Below are 15,852 nucleotides of genomic sequence, written 5' to 3'. Positions count from 1 at the left end.
TTCTTGAGAGGCCTGCTATTTTCTATTGAAAGACTGGGTGTGGGGTGGAAGTTTGGGGGTAAGAGGTAGGTTTGGGGGAGGAGGGGGAAACTGGACAGAGTAAAGGGATGTATTCAATTAGAATTTAAAGAAAAATAAACAATGAGGACAGAAATTTAAAATAATTATGTTACCTTTTAAAGTCTAGAATAAATTATTTAAAACCCAAACCCAAGAATTCATTAACAGTGGGCTAAAAAGGATGCCATGCTGCAGAGATATGCAGACAGTACTACTGTTCTGCCATGACCACCTTTTACTCACCTATGGGTGGATTTCATTTGCACCTGTAACCAGAAAAGCTGATAAAAGTAGAGACAACCAACACTGTTTTACCCTCCTCTGTTCATACTTAGGTGTTAATAAATTCTTGACTGCTTTTTGTCTTTCTACCATGTTTCTGTAGTCATAAAAAGAAGTTGAAATGCTACTGGTGTTAAAATAGCTTCTGATCTGGGGTCTTCTTTAATTCTTTTCTTTTTTATTGACCACATTCTTCCTAGTCCTCTGTGAAATCCTGATCTTTCACATCAATTTGTTTTCCATATAACTTGTATTAGTTATTTTTGGGTCACTGTGACCAAAATATCTGAAAGGAAAAACTCAGCGGATATATTGGCTCACAGTTTCAGAGGGTTTCAGTTCATCATAGCAGAGTAAAGGAGGTGGTATAGCTCAGTCTATGATAGTGGATTTTTTTGGCAGAGGCTATTCACATCACGGCAGAGCAGGAAGTAGATAAGGAGGCAGTATCTTATAATGTCCTTATGAGGCCTACCCCAGTTATATGCTTGCTCCAGATAAGCTAGCTCTCCAAAAAGTTCCACAGCCTTCCCAAACAGCACCCGTATCTAGAGAAACAAGTCTTCAAGACAAGAGCTTATGGGGATACTTCACATTCTAACCATAATCTATTTTTCCCTGCTCTCCCGTGTCTGGTTGCCCATGTTCTGCAAGGTGCACAAATGGGCTGACCTGACCTTGGGGAGTTGAAGCTTTGATCTCTTGTTCTTTCTCCATTCTCATCATTCTGCAATGAGTGTAAGAGTCTTAGCATCAGTAGTGGTTGTGGTCAGCTTTATATCTATTTCCTAGAACTGGAGCCCAGAACCTGTAACATCCACTGTTTCCCCAGTCTCCTTTCACAAGATCAAACACCACCAGCGAAGGGCTTTGGGAACAGTGACTGATGGCAGTCTAGTGCACAAATCCAGCTGGAGTGACATTGCCACTGCTGTCATGAGAGCCAAGCCTTGCTTGCACTGATCTCATCCTGACTGATGGTTTCCATGGGTTTATTTGTACTGGTCTGAAGACTGGGAACGCTACAAGCTACTGGTGAACTGCTGGTCTCTTTGTTCAGTATGATGATTATGGTGACCTAAGTCAGTGAAGGCATTCTCTATTGTGTGAAGAAAATAAGCTCATCTGTTATGGTAGTGGGAGCAGTCAACATGTTCTAGGGCCATCTTAACTGCCAGAGGGACAGTGTATCTTCTGTTTCCTCCTAAACTTAACTACTAACCGTTTTGCTGTTGTCAGAAAACCTTTATGATAACTCACATAATTTCTTAGCATTGAAGCTAAGAAATTTTATGCATTTATGGTTTAATACAAAAATTTCCCCTGTGATTATGTTTCTTTCAACTGCCAAACATATCATCTTACATCTGTGCATGTAGAACTTCTGGCAAATTTCAACTTTCACTAACAGATTTATATAAATTTGTGCCTGTAAATGATGACATAGATGATTATCCATATACATTTATGATTTTATAATATACCTAGATGTTTTCTTCTTTTTCCTGTTTTCATAGGGATTAACTAAAAGGTTTTGTTTTTAAATTGTTGTGTGTTTCAGGAAAAGAAAAAAAACAGGCATGATGTGTTCCAACTTCTGCTGCCCAAGAAGCAATCACACATATATTAACTAACAGCAAATAGCTATATGGCTGCAAAAGTCCCAATAATTTCTTCTTTTATAAGTGTAATATGTTATTTTAATAGGTCAAAAACAAAGCACGATAAACATGTTCGTCATTTTGGCTTCTTCTAGTGCCTTCATCTCCCTCACTACTGTGCCCATTTTACCCCCAACGAAACAGCATGAGCACTGTGTTTTTTGTGACTTGCCATACTTTTGCTAATATAAAAGTATAAGGAAACCCATAAAGGGTTTTCTTTGCTGTTACTGATTTAAGAAATCCAGTCTGCAGAATAAATTACAGGGTAATTTGCTTTCACCTATCACAGCATCACAGCTGTCCTTCCTAGATTCCATGTAGTTAGTTTGTTTAAGACACACTGGGGAAACTTTGATTTGCCTTTTGATCGACTAGGTAATACCATGTAAAACAAATGCACAAAAGTCTATTCAAAGGTGTTCCTGCTATTAGAAGTCCAGGTCATTTCCAATTTTGTCACCATAAGCAATGTTCTCATAAATATCCTTGAACCTTTACTTTTAGGTAATGACATTTGCTCTAGTAATATATAATCTTAAAGGAGATATGCCTGGTCCAATGGAGTATGCACTCACTCATAAGTGACTTTTAGACATAAAGCAAAAAAAAGCAAGCCTACAATTCACAATCCCAGAGAACCTAGACAACAAGGAAGACCCTAAGAGAGAGATACATGGATTCAATCTATATGGGAAGTAGAAAATGATAATATCTCCTGAGTAAATTGGGATCATGGGGATTGTGGGAGAGGGGAGGAGGGGAGGAAGAGAGAAGAGCACAGAAAATTATATAACTCAATAAAAATAATTAAAAAATAAAATAAAGTAAAAAAACAACGCTATTTGGCCTATAGTAGGGCAAGGTAAAGTTAGGTGGGACAAACAAACTTAGGGCCGGGATGAAGAAGTGTGGATTTGGAGAGATGCAAGCAAGCTGCCCAAGAAGCAAGATACCAGAGGACTAGAAAAGTCATGGGCCACATGCCATTACATAGATTAAAAGTAAAGAGATGGTTAATAATAAGCCTGAGGTATTGGCTGAGCATTTGTAATTAATCAATCAATTAATTAATATGCACTCTTGGTATTTATTTGGGGCCAGGCAGTTCAGACTCTGCCTCCATTCGCACAAGCTGCTGTTTTTGGGGGCAGCATGTTCTGAACCACACTATTGTTGAGTGAAGAAGTGAACAAAATTTCCCCTTGTGGGTGAAGACGTAGTATTCCAGAACAATCCACTATGTTTCAAAATTTAAAGCCCACTAACTTCTTAACTGGGGCAGCCTGTAGATGCATGTACTTGAAATATGCAATAGATATCTAGTAATCGCCATTCAATCAACCCAACTACTTAGATTTTCTTTTCCTTTAAATGAAATTGTTGTTTTGACCTGATGTTCTACTTCTTACAATTTTAGTCGACTTGCTTTATAGTCTCAGGGGGAAAAAAGAAAATGGTAAACCTTTATTACTCCGATAGGCAGATATCAGACTCTGGCAGTGGAAAGTCTATCTTCCCATGACCGGTAGAGATACTACTGAGACATATAATGGGTGTTTCCAGTTGTGGTATCAATTTTACCTTGTACCTTTAGCAAGCAGTCAATAGTAAAAAATGGAAAGACACTCTGGAACACCATGGACTTATTTGATACTACCCAACAGTTAAACATAATAAGCATTTATTAAATATCTACCATGTGCTGTTCTGAACCACCATAAGAGTTAGAAAAACGATATGCTTACAAATCTCGTTTAATGACATGAGTTCTTGATGATAACATATGATTTTTACTTCATGTTCTTTTTTTTTTTTTTTTTTTTTTTTTTGGTTTTTCGAGACAGGGTTTCTCTGTAGTTTTGGAGCCTGTCCTGGAACTAGCTCTTGTAGACCAGGCTGGTCTCAAACTCACAGAGATCCGCCTGCCTCTGCCTCCCAAGTGCTGGGATTAAAGGCGTGCGCCACCACCTCCCGGCTTTACTTCATGTTCTTAAATAATAATGTCAGACATTAAATTTGCAACAAACCTTGCTGAAAGCAAATATATTCTTATCCAGAAAACATGTTTTTTCATTTTTTGAAGCAGGCAGTTCAAGCATTGAGTGTTTAAACATTCAAAATCCTAAAAAAGAAAATCAATTGACCCCAGATATGTAGAGAATCATTGTTTTTATTCTTGCTACGTAGAATCACAAAATCTTTTTATAGAAATTACTCACATAGGGTCTAATGCGTCCCAGATTTCCAGTGACAAAAATCTCCCACTGAACTTTTTATTAATATAGATTTCTAAGGCTCTAGCCCCTGGAGATTACATCAGAAGGTCTGTGTGGATCCAGACAATCCATACTTCTTAAAACCGTTTCAAAGGATTGTGAATCTTATCTAGGGTAGAGAACAGAAATCCAGTCCAATTCCACCATGTATTATGCAAATGTTTTCTGAGTGTCTGTTCTGAAAAGATGCTATGTATTCTGTGTTTCAATTCACATGAAGTAGTTATAACTTACTAGTATGTTTATATATAATATATATTATTAATGTTGTCATGTATTATATATAATATATAATCAAATTTTTATATGAGTATTGGTGTATAGTATGTGTGTGTAATCTGTTACTTGTTAAGGTCTCTCTCCAAAAGTGACAATAAAATGTCTTGAGGACAGAGGCGCTAACAGAGGTTTTATTTTTTACTTTTACTATTGTGTAATTTAAATATAAGCCTATGCTTGATATTTATGAGATGGTTATTAAGCTTGTCAAATGTATACTGGATTGAATCAAATGGTATTTTAGTTTAACTCAAAGTCTCTCTAAAACATCTATCTAATGAGTTATTTTATTTCCGGAAAAACTTACACATACAGATCCTGGAAACATAAACAGGAATAGGAATCTCCCTCCCAATCTTCAAGAATCATATTTTTTTAACTAGAAAAGAAGATTTAGATATAATATTTAATCTCCCACTTGAAGAATTAATCTCAAAGCTGTAAGATAAAATAAACCCTTTCCTACTAAAGTTGCTTTTGGTTCTGATGATTTATCACAGCAATAGAAACCCCAAGAAGAACAGTATCTTTTACCATATTTGTTCCACATAAAGTTGTCTGAAAAACATTAAGTTGTGAGACCTAGTAGAGAAAACTCCAAAAGCAACTAAGACAGAGTGCTTAAGTTAGAGAGCTACAGATGAAATCAAAAGGTACCCACCAGAACAACTACCCCAACTTTGCCTAGAGACATAAGCAAAAAGCACTGTATGTAGAATATAAATAAAATCCAGCCTTCCCCTCAACATGTGAAAACTGAGAAATCACCTTCGTGCAAAATTTTAAAGTGAGACCCAGATGCATGCTGTCTTTGGCATCTTGGACAACTTTGTGGACGGGCATCCCTAACTAACAGACATAGAGGTTTCAAATAGTTAACACCAGGTAAATTCAGTAAGTACCTCTGGACTCCTTAAGGAAAAAGATTGTTTTGAACTTAAAATGATCAATTTTTCAAAGAGATTTGAGAAAGCCTACTGATCTGTTCTAAAGAACGGAAGCTACTTAAGGCTGCATTCCTCTATACCAGACTTCCATGGTGATCAAACACACCCACCAGCTGCACCCTGTCTACTAAAACATTGCTGGAAAAAGCACTTTAACTTATCCTGAGGGATTCACCTGTTAAATGAAAGCAGAAATCACATTCTGTTCCAGAGAGCAAGTTTGAAAAGCCTCAAAATGGAAATGTTTGTAATTAATAAATGAAAATTATGGATCTCACTTCCTGATTTTCTCCACACACCATTTTCTCTTGTGGATATATTCACTTTCTGCCTGGCATGTTTTTGGGGAAAGGATATTTGGAAGAATATGACATATTATTCAGTTGTATGTTGAGGCGCAGTTCTAGCAGGAGCATGGGTAAGATGCATATTAGCTTCTTTTTTTGTTATTGTTGCTATGATTAAAAACTCTGATAATAGCATCTTAAGAAGGGAAGGATTTGCTTCGGTTCACAGTTCAAGGGAACGGTCCATTATGACAGAGAAATCAAGGTGGAGGCTGTAGTAGCTGATCTAACCACATCCCTCATCAGGAGCAGGCAGCAAAGGATAATGCTAGAGTTCAACTCTCTTGTCTGCTTTATACAGGTTGCCCAGCCTGGGGAATGTTTCCTCCCAGGATTGTGAGGAGTCTTCCCACATCAATTAATAAAATACCCTATAGGCATTCCCAGAGGCCCTTCCAGCAGATGATTCTAGATTCTGTCCTGTCGACAATTACCAACACAAGTGGTCAGGTCTTTGAGGTCAGGATTCCAATGACTGGAAAAACTTTATAGAAGAATTTCCTGGGTGCTTGTTGCTTGGTTAATGTCCCTCAAATATGGGACATGGTGGCCATGGTCTCTACAACCTAAAACTATTCATCAACCAAATGGCTGTCTGGGCCTTAGCCAGAGGTTGTGTCCTAACTTCCTCTAGGCTTTCACATGGGTAACAAATGTTGCTTTTATCTCATTACTCAAGATTCTCATTATCTCCTTAAACAAACCCATCCCTCAGAATAAACTGCAGTAGAGAGAATGGTCTTAAACCTCACGGCAACAGAAATAAATTTTGTTGCAAATGAAATTCCAGATTTTCAAAATTGTAAAGCCACCTACACAACTCTCTAAAATTGGAATTACTACAGTCCATTTGGTAAACTTTAATTTCTGTAGCCCAGCTTATCTTTAGACTGTGGACAATGGCAAGGCCTGGGGATCCAGAGGAAATAGACAACAGTGTGCCATGCATGCCTTCATACAGACTTGATACTGCATCTGTAGAATGGTGGAGAGTCACTAGCATGTTTAAAAGTGGGCAACTAATAAACATATGTTCAAATAACTCCAGGTTTTGTGTGAAAAATAAAGACCCTGTTTGGATGAAGCTCCTAGGGGAAACCAGGTCACAACAATTGAGGTGCCAAATGCTGTCCCAAGTTCAGAAGATTTATTTTCTAGCAAAATACAGTGTAGCTCTAAATCAAAATGGAGTAAAGAGAGAAGATAAAGGTATCCATTAGATTTTAGAATGGGGTTAGATTTTAAAAGCCAGAAAATGCAATTAATATTCACAAGACACAGGATAAGGAAATTGCACTCTGTGGATAAGAAGACTTGTTATTCAACCATGGGATCTGCAGTCAGATTCCCAGAATCCCACAAAAGCAAGGCGTGACAGTGTGTCTGTAACCACCACACTGGGAGACAATGAGAGTAAGATAACTCATCAGTCTAGCTGCAGCAGCAAAGTCCATGTTCAATGAAATGCTTTGTCTTCAAAGGCAATGGAAGAGTGATTGAAGAAAACACCTAGCACCAACCCCTGACCTCCAACAAACACACACGTGTGCATACACGCATGCGCACACACACACATGTGCATACACACCCACACACACACACACACACACTTCCCAAGATATACCATTTTCAGAAGGAAAATTCATTCTATATGTTTTTTTTAAATAAAGTTCCTGGGGGCATCTACAGATGCAGGACTCAGGAGTCTTTTTTTTTTTAATCAATTATTTAGCTAGTTAGCTATACATGAAGTTAGTCTGAGGAAACAAGTATGATATCTTAGGGAGACCACATTTGACCAGAACTGAGTAAAAAGCCCACAAATGAGAACAGGGAAATCATTGTTGGTATTCCAGAGATAAAAAGGAATCAAAATAACCCTAAGAAAACTTTAGTCTTTGATGTTAGGCATAGCTCAAGGCCCTCTATGGCTTAGCTACAAGAACTATAAACCTAAGAGAACAAAATATGGCTAGCATGCAAGAATGGGATTTGTATTTTTGACCATGTCCAACATATTAATTTGTTATTACTATTTTTATAATATTACATATGTGCTGGCTACTTTTATGTCAACTTGACACGGGCTACATCTTTTACAGTCATGTAAAAGGAAGGAACATCAACTAAGAAAATGCCTTCAAACGATTCAGCAATAAGGCATTTTCTTAGTTTTTGATTGGTTGAAGAAGGGCCAGTTCATTGTGAGCGGTGACATCCCTGGACTGGTGGCCCTGGTCTCCATAACGACACAGGCTGAGCAAGCAATGATGAACAAGTCAGAAACCATCCAGAAACCATCCATAGCATTTGCTTCAGCTCCTGCCTCCAGGTTCCAACCTCACTTGAGTTCCTTGTCCTGACTCCCTTCTATTTAAGTTAAATAAACCTTTGCTTCCCCAACTTACTTTTAGTCATGGTGTTTCATCACAGCAATAGTAACCCAAACTAAGACAAAATATACACAGTTTGTACATACTGACAACTAGCATCTCTTACCTCCCACTACTCCCATCTACCCTCTCTCTCACCAGAAATCCCTTATACTTGTGTCTGTTCATTTTGTTGGAGACCCACTGAAAAAACCTTGAGTCATCTGTATGACCTTTGGTTTTAGAGCTCTCCTTAGGAGCCTGATGAACTACTCAGAAGCACAGTTAAAAGAAGTGATTCCCCTTCTCGCTGATCAGTCAATAGTCAATACTACTTTAGAGGTAAAGGGTAGGGACATATGAGATTATTCCCCTTCTTTGACTGTTTGTTGATAAAGCTGAAGACCAGGTTTTAAAAGATAAATATGATAAATAGTCCAAGATGGCTGGAGATGCGACTCAGTTGGTAGAGCACTTGCCTAGCATGCATGAAGCCCTAGAGTGGATACTCAAAACAATATAAAACCTGGCAGTACATACCTGTAATCTCAGCACTGGAGGAAGAAAGCAAAAAGATGAAAAATTCAAGGTTGTTTCCAGCTAAATATACAAGTTAGAGACAAACTTGTGCTACATGAGATCCTAAGACCCTACCTCAAAAAAGGAAGAAAAAGTAAAATGTAACAAAAGGAATGAGGACATTTACATAATAAATAGCAATTCAATTATATAATTTACTTAATGCAAAGTTTAATTATTGCCAATATGAACAATTAAAATTTTTAAAGTCATAAAATGATATACAATTCCTCCTTTTCTCCATTAGTATTCAATACTTTATCTTCTTCCTTATCAAGTCACCCAAGGTTTACCAAATTTACTATAGAAACCTACAAAGTGGTTGAGTTATAACAGAATTTATTTCTGTAGTGACATTTGTTCCTGGAAAAAGTTCTATGGGAGCTTTAATGCAGCATGCTTTCTCAGAGTTATGATTACAAACACAACCAAACTCCTCACTGAGAGGACAGTGTGTACTGGAGGAATGAGGCTGGGTATCAGGTGTCATCTTCATTCTCATCTTAGATTAATGATGAGAACATTAATATTTTTATTTCAAAGCAAGTCATCCTATAGAAAATTTGTACACACTTGACTATACTTTTCACTCACAAGATCTCAGCTGTTTTCCCACCAACTCTACTCCTACTCCTTCCTTCCTTAGCAACATGTAAAGTACATCACACACAGCAAGAGAGAGACAGGAGAGAGAGACAGGAAAAGAGAGGAAGAGAGGAAGGGGGAAGAGATGGAAAGGGAGGGGGAGAGAGACTGACACACAAACACACACACACACACACAGAGAGAGAGAGAGAGAGAGAGAGAGAGAGAGAGAGAGATTCAGAGAGATTCAGAGAGATTCAGAGAGATTCAGAGAGATTCAGAGAGATTCAGGTTGGGATGGAGTATTTCTTTCCACTGAGGACTCTCTAAGATAATGAGGCCAGAGGTGTAATTACTGAAGGCCTTTGGGGTTGTAATTACTAACTGGCTTTCAAACCCAGTGGTGACAACAAGCACAACAGCGCTCACTTGCTCACTTTGTAGCTGTCAGAACCACTTGGGATGTGATAAGCATCTTGTGCTTGCAAGCTCAGATGCTGTACCAAAGAAGTTCTGCCTTAGCAAATTACCACAACGACCTGCTGCCTTCAACTCGTTCTGATTTTGTAATGAGAAAGTCCATTAAGCTTGCATAACTTTATACTGTATTAGACAAGCGTGGACGAAGATGGGGGCAATTAAACGCTTCCTCTGTAGCACGTTGCATTTTTTTTTCTGAAGCACCAGCTTGGCAAAACTCCCTACCTTCATCTGTTCCCACTGATACCCATACCCTGTGCTTAAACTGAACTACATAAGTCTGGTTAAAACCTCACGGGAGAATGGACATGTCCAAAGCATAAGTCTGAACATCCATGGTGCTTACAAGGACCAAAACCACAATTCCTATAACTTCTTTGTTTCCTATATTCCCCATCACCCAGATTCAGACCCAATCGCACCCCAACACACACATAAACACACATAGTCCTTATATCCATCCATGCTCATCGGCAGGGCACAAACTATTTCAACTGCCTCTCTTCTTCTCAAACAACAGGGATAGTGCTACTGATTCTTTACCTACAAGCCTTCATCTCTTCAGCATCTTCTTCTGGTCTCTTTGTGACATGAGGGCCCTCAGCCAATGCCCTGGCGCTTACCTCACAAAGGCAGGAGCAACGCACACCTGCGCTCGAGCTCCAAGCATTCAGGCTGGCTTGGACTCAGGTCCTGCAGTGCCAACGACAAAAGGCTCAGAAAGCGAGCCTGCTAACTCCACCACTCATCATGGCCAGCCAGTTCTGTGTTCCTCTAGCCCCACGCCTCTCACCCCTTAAACCTTTGAAATCCCACTTCACAGACTTTCAGGTGGGCATCTGTGTGGCGATCCAGCGCAGCGACAAACGGATCCACCTGGCTGTGGTCACAGAGATCAACAGAGAAAACTCTTGGGTCACAGTGGAGTGGGTTGAGAAAGGAGTCAAAAAAGGAAAGAAGATCGAACTAGAAACTGTATTTCTGTTGAATCCAGCCCTTGCCTCTGCTGAACACCAACGGTCACACAGGTCCCTATGCCCAGTGTCTGCAACACCCACTACTGCCATCGGGGACCAGCGTACAGCTACCAAGTGGATTGCGATGATCCCGCACAGAAATGAAACACCCGCGGGGGACAGCCAAGCCCTGGTGGTCCCCAGCAACCCTTGTCTGATGAAGAGGAAGAAATCCCCCTGCCTAAGGGAAATTGAAAAACTGCAGAAGCAGCGAGAGAAGCGCAGGCGACTGCAACTAGAGATCCGAGCTAGGCGAGCTCTTGACATCAACACGGGAAATCCGAACTATGAGACTATGCGTATGATTGAGGAGTACCGCAGGCATCTAGACAGCAGCAAGATGTCCAGCCTGGAGCCCCCAGAGGACCACCGGATCTGTGTATGCGTGAGGAAGCGCCCTCTTAATGAGAGAGAGACCACCATGAAGGACCTAGATATCATCACTATCCCCTCACGCAATGTGGTCATGGTGCACGAATCTAAACAAAAGGTGGACCTGACCCGCTACTTGGAAAACCAGACCTTCTGTTTTGACCATGCTTTCGACGACACGGCATCCAATGAGTTAGTTTACCAGTTCACTGCCCGGCCTCTGGTGGAGTCCATCTTCCGAAAGGGCATGGCCACTTGCTTTGCTTATGGGCAGACTGGCAGTGGGAAAACCCACACCATGGGTGGAGCCTTTTCTGGAAAGGCCCAAGATTGTTCTAAAGGAATTTATGCCCTAGTGGCTCAGGATGTCTTTCTCATACTGAGAAACCCCGCCTATGAGAAACTGGAACTCAAAGTCTATGGGACCTTTTTTGAGATTTACGGTGGCAAAGTGTACGACCTGTTAAACTGGAAGAAGAAGCTGCAGGTCCTCGAGGATGGAAACCAGCAAGTGCAGGTTGTGGGGCTGCAGGAGCAGGAGGTTTCTTGTGTGAAGGAAGTCCTGGATCTGGTGGAACTCGGAAACAGCTGTCGGACTTCCGGTCAGACCTCTGTCAACGCCCACTCATCCAGGAGTCACGCGGTGTTCCAGCTCATCCTCAAGTCCGGAGGGAAACTACATGGCAAGTTTTCCCTTGTTGACTTAGCCGGGAATGAAAGGGGGGCAGATACTGCAAAGGCCACCCGAAAGAGGCAGCTGGAAGGGGCTGAAATAAATAAGAGTCTTCTAGCCCTAAAGGAATGCATCAGGGCTTTGGGTAAAAACAAGTCTCATACCCCATTTAGAGCCAGCAAGCTCACGCAGGTGCTCCGGGACTCTTTCATAGGCCAGAACTCCTCCACGTGCATGATTGCTACTATCTCACCTGGAATGACCTCCTGTGAAAATACTCTCAATACTTTAAGATACGCAAACAGAGTGAAAGAATTAGCGTTAGAGGGACGGCCCTACCATCATTGCCTCTCTCCAACTGGCCAGGACGCACCACTAATATTAGAAAAGGACAATACAAATTCAGAAAAGTCCCTTCATGGGAAAGAATTCATTCAAATACCGACTGTGCAGAATGTGGAAGAAAAAGAAAGCGATGAAATCCCATTAACAAAGGACCCACCAACTCCATGGAGGAGATCTAGCCAGTGGTGGGAGGCCATCCAGGAGACAGCTGACGAAGTAAACGGTGATGTGGATTTTTGCATTGCTCAGTCACTGTCCATTTTGGAGCAGAAAATTGGTGTGCTGACTGATATCCAAAAGAAGCTCCAATTACTACGAGCTGATCTCCAAAAGAAAAGCCAAGTCGAGTGACAGCCAAGGCCAGAGATCAGGAATGAAATCTTGGATACGGTTCTGAAGTTTCTACCTCTTATTATAGGAGAAATCTGTCCAAATTATCTAAGCATAAAGGTCCCCTGGAGAACTTACATCTCTAATCATCCTGGTCAAAAATGTGGTCTTTTCTTCTTCCTCTCAATTTCCATAATGTAGTCTGCTTTCTTCCTGTGTTGTCACTGTAAAGATTTTGCCTTTTCTCTGTCGGTATTGACAACTGGCAGTGTTAAGAAACTTTCTGGTTGTTTTAACTGGGGGGATGGGGATGCTGACATAATGTAGATCACCAGAGAGCATGCTAAATATCCTATAGTATGAGGAACTGCCTCCCACACAAATGATTACCTTCTTTTAAAAAATTAGAACAGTCCCGAGGTTGAGAAACCCTGCTGTAGAAGAAACCAGCTGCAATGAAATCAGATTCCCTGTATTTGTAGCTGGCAAAGCAAAATACCATGAATTACAGGGATGAGCATGAAAACACCAAGCAAGTGTCAGATACCCACTTATAAATCTTCCTCAGTTGCACTGCTGTGTGGATTCAAATGGTTTCTGAGATTGAGTCATGCTGGGATGAGAGAGAAGTCAGCTGTGAGAGAGTGTGTTGGAGAGCCTAGAAATGAAAGGGTTTTGTTTATTTTTATCTTAGCATTTAAGTCGCAATTACTGTAATTATCCCTGAGTCGTGTGTGGGCATGTGTGGTGTCTGTGTGTGTGTGTGTGTGTATGTGTGTGTGCATATGTGCACACATGGTGACTATTTGTATGTTTGTTAGTGTAGGGAATTTTGATAACTATAATTTTTCACACATTGTATTTTTCACTGATAGGCTTTATGAAGAAGGATTCTGGTTTCAAATTGGGGCAAGAGTCAGCAAACAAACAGAAAAGTTCCCATATAAGGGGAGAGATAGCCCACAACTACCTAAAGCACACGGAAGAGTTGTGGGAAATTTTAATGTCTTGGATTAATTAAATATGGAGAACCTTTCTAGATATGAAAGTCAAGAAGTCTATCTCTTAAAAAGAATGCTAACCTAATATGGGAATGGAAATATAATAATTTAATACACACAATAAATTAGTGCCTTAGTATCAACAAACATCCAAGAATAGGATCTTGTGGCTCCAAATCTGTCCATTCTAAACTCGTTTTTAAAGAACTCAAGAGATTTACACAGCAAGTATAAGACAAATCTGAGAAAGTGGACAGACAAAATTGTAGCCTCCAAATTCTGGAGCCAAATTTAGCAAGAACAGTTTATTGTTTCAAACTCTGGTAATATGAAGGCCCGGGAGGAATTGCTGACAGCTATTCTTTAGGTGGCCACACAGCAATGGAATACTAGCATCCTGTGAAGCAGTGAGTGAGAAACCAACAAGGGCCTTAGGTCTTTAGAACTCATACGTTTGTCTCTAAATATACTTCACTATGTTGATTGATTTCTTCAGGTGTAATTATACATTATTATTAAAACAGCTGAAACTTCAAATCAAACTTTAGTATAAGATGACTGTTTCATTAAATAAAAACCTTCAACAAAAAAGAATGGGTCATACCCGCAAAACATAGCAAAACATGCTACATTAAGATCAGGCACAAACCAGCACATCAAGACTGGAAAAAGCAACCCAGTAGGAGAAGGATTACACAGGTAGGCAAAAGTCAGAAACTCTACTTGCTCACATTGTTAGGAATCCCACAGGAATAGCAAGCTACTCGGCCATAACATATATGCAGAGGACCTGGGTCAGACCCTTACAGGCTAGGCCCTGATTTCTGCGAGCCCCCATGACTCCCAGTGACTTGAATCTGTGGCATCCCTAATCCCTCTGGTTCCCCTAATCTTTTCTCTCCCTTCTCAGCAGGACTTCCTGAGCCCAATGTTTCCCCTTAGGACTCTGCATCTGCTCCCTTCAGTTGATGGATGTCCCTGGGAGGTCTGCTTTTTTTTTTCCTGAGGGAAGACAGAGGGAGATGGATCTGGCCGAGAGGGGAAGTGGGGATGGAGAGTCTGGGGGGATGGGAGGGTGGGTAAACTGCAGCTGGAATGAAATGAGAGAACAAAGCCTGTGCACTTTATAAATATGTATAAGTACATTATATATCTGTGAGTATATGTACACGCACATGTACATAGAATGTGATAAAAATATGGTCTGAGGGGCAGAGGAATTTAGTTCAGTGGGCAAGAGGTTTTGCTGTCCAAGCAGGTAGATGTGAACTCAGCCCCAATACCCATAGGAAGAGCAAGATATGGTTAATTCACTTCTATAAGACTAGCACTGAAGGAGAATTGAGTATGTACCAGGAGAGAGTGCTGGACAGCAAACTGGCTGAAAAGTGACAAGCTTCAACTTCAGGGAGAGACCCTGAAGAGGATGAAGTCGAGCCTGAGAGAGCAGCACAGCTGACAGCTTCCACTATACTACACAACCATTGGGAGTGTGCAGACAAGTACAAATGCATGACAATGTGCACACACACACATGAATGCACACACAAACAGAATTCACACTCACTTTTAGCTCGTACTGAGATAATTTGGAATCTTAATGAAAAGACGGAAGGGTGTTTCATTTTCTCCCACCTCTTTGTCTCATCATTTATGGCAGTCATTGATATTTTTATTATCAGCATTATTCTAATTACAATTTCAAGTACCCTAACAGTTTGATCACACATACAAGTTTGGATAAAGTACTTGGAGGTTCAGCATTCCTGTATCAATTATTTTGTTTTCTAATAAGCATAACATGAAATTCACAAACGGTCATTATGGTTCAATGCTTTACAAAGTAAACTCACCTGGGTGGGGACCACACACAAGACATACGTCATAGGGCTCTCCCAGCTTTTTCCTCGCTTCACTGCAGTCTTTAGTGCCTACATTAAAGTTAAAGGTGTGCAGCTTTTTATATGAATGGAATAATATTACTGTTATGTGTGCAACCCTGGCTTCTTTCAATCACAATTATGTGTATTAGGACCTTTGACATTGTTCCTTGAATTCTGCCCTCCCCCACAGGCACACACACACATAGACACACACACGCACATATATGTGTGTGTGTTATATGCACATTCAGCAAAAGGGATCATGTTAAGGGGTTTTCTAAAATGCTTTTTTTTTTCTTACCAACATTACATAATCATACTCATCTGTTTGTATTGTTGCTTAAATGATACCATAATAACA

The 15,852-nt window shown here is 40.3% G+C and overlaps 1 protein-coding gene across 1 annotated transcript; it reads left to right on the top strand.

Annotated features, from left to right (window-relative positions):
• The first annotated feature begins 10,621 nt into the window (after nucleotides 1–10,621).
• On the top strand, nucleotides 10,622–12,628 carry Kif2b (kinesin family member 2B). Its single transcript, XM_057776181.1, has one exon. The coding sequence runs from the start codon at nucleotides 10,622–10,624 to the stop codon at nucleotides 12,626–12,628; it is 2,007 nt and encodes a 668-aa protein (XP_057632164.1).
• Nucleotides 12,629–15,852: the final 3,224 nt, after the last annotated feature.

The sequence above is a fragment of the Chionomys nivalis genome, chromosome 7 (assembly GCF_950005125.1).
Source record: "Chionomys nivalis chromosome 7, mChiNiv1.1, whole genome shotgun sequence".
NCBI lineage: Eukaryota > Metazoa > Chordata > Mammalia > Rodentia > Cricetidae > Chionomys > Chionomys nivalis.
This window is presented reverse-complemented; position numbering and strand designations above follow the sequence as displayed.

Coding starts and splice junctions, on each gene's coding strand:
- Kif2b (XM_057776181.1), top strand. CDS start 10,622: ATGGCCAGCCAGTTCTGTGTTCCTCTAGCCCCACGCCTCTCACCCCTT.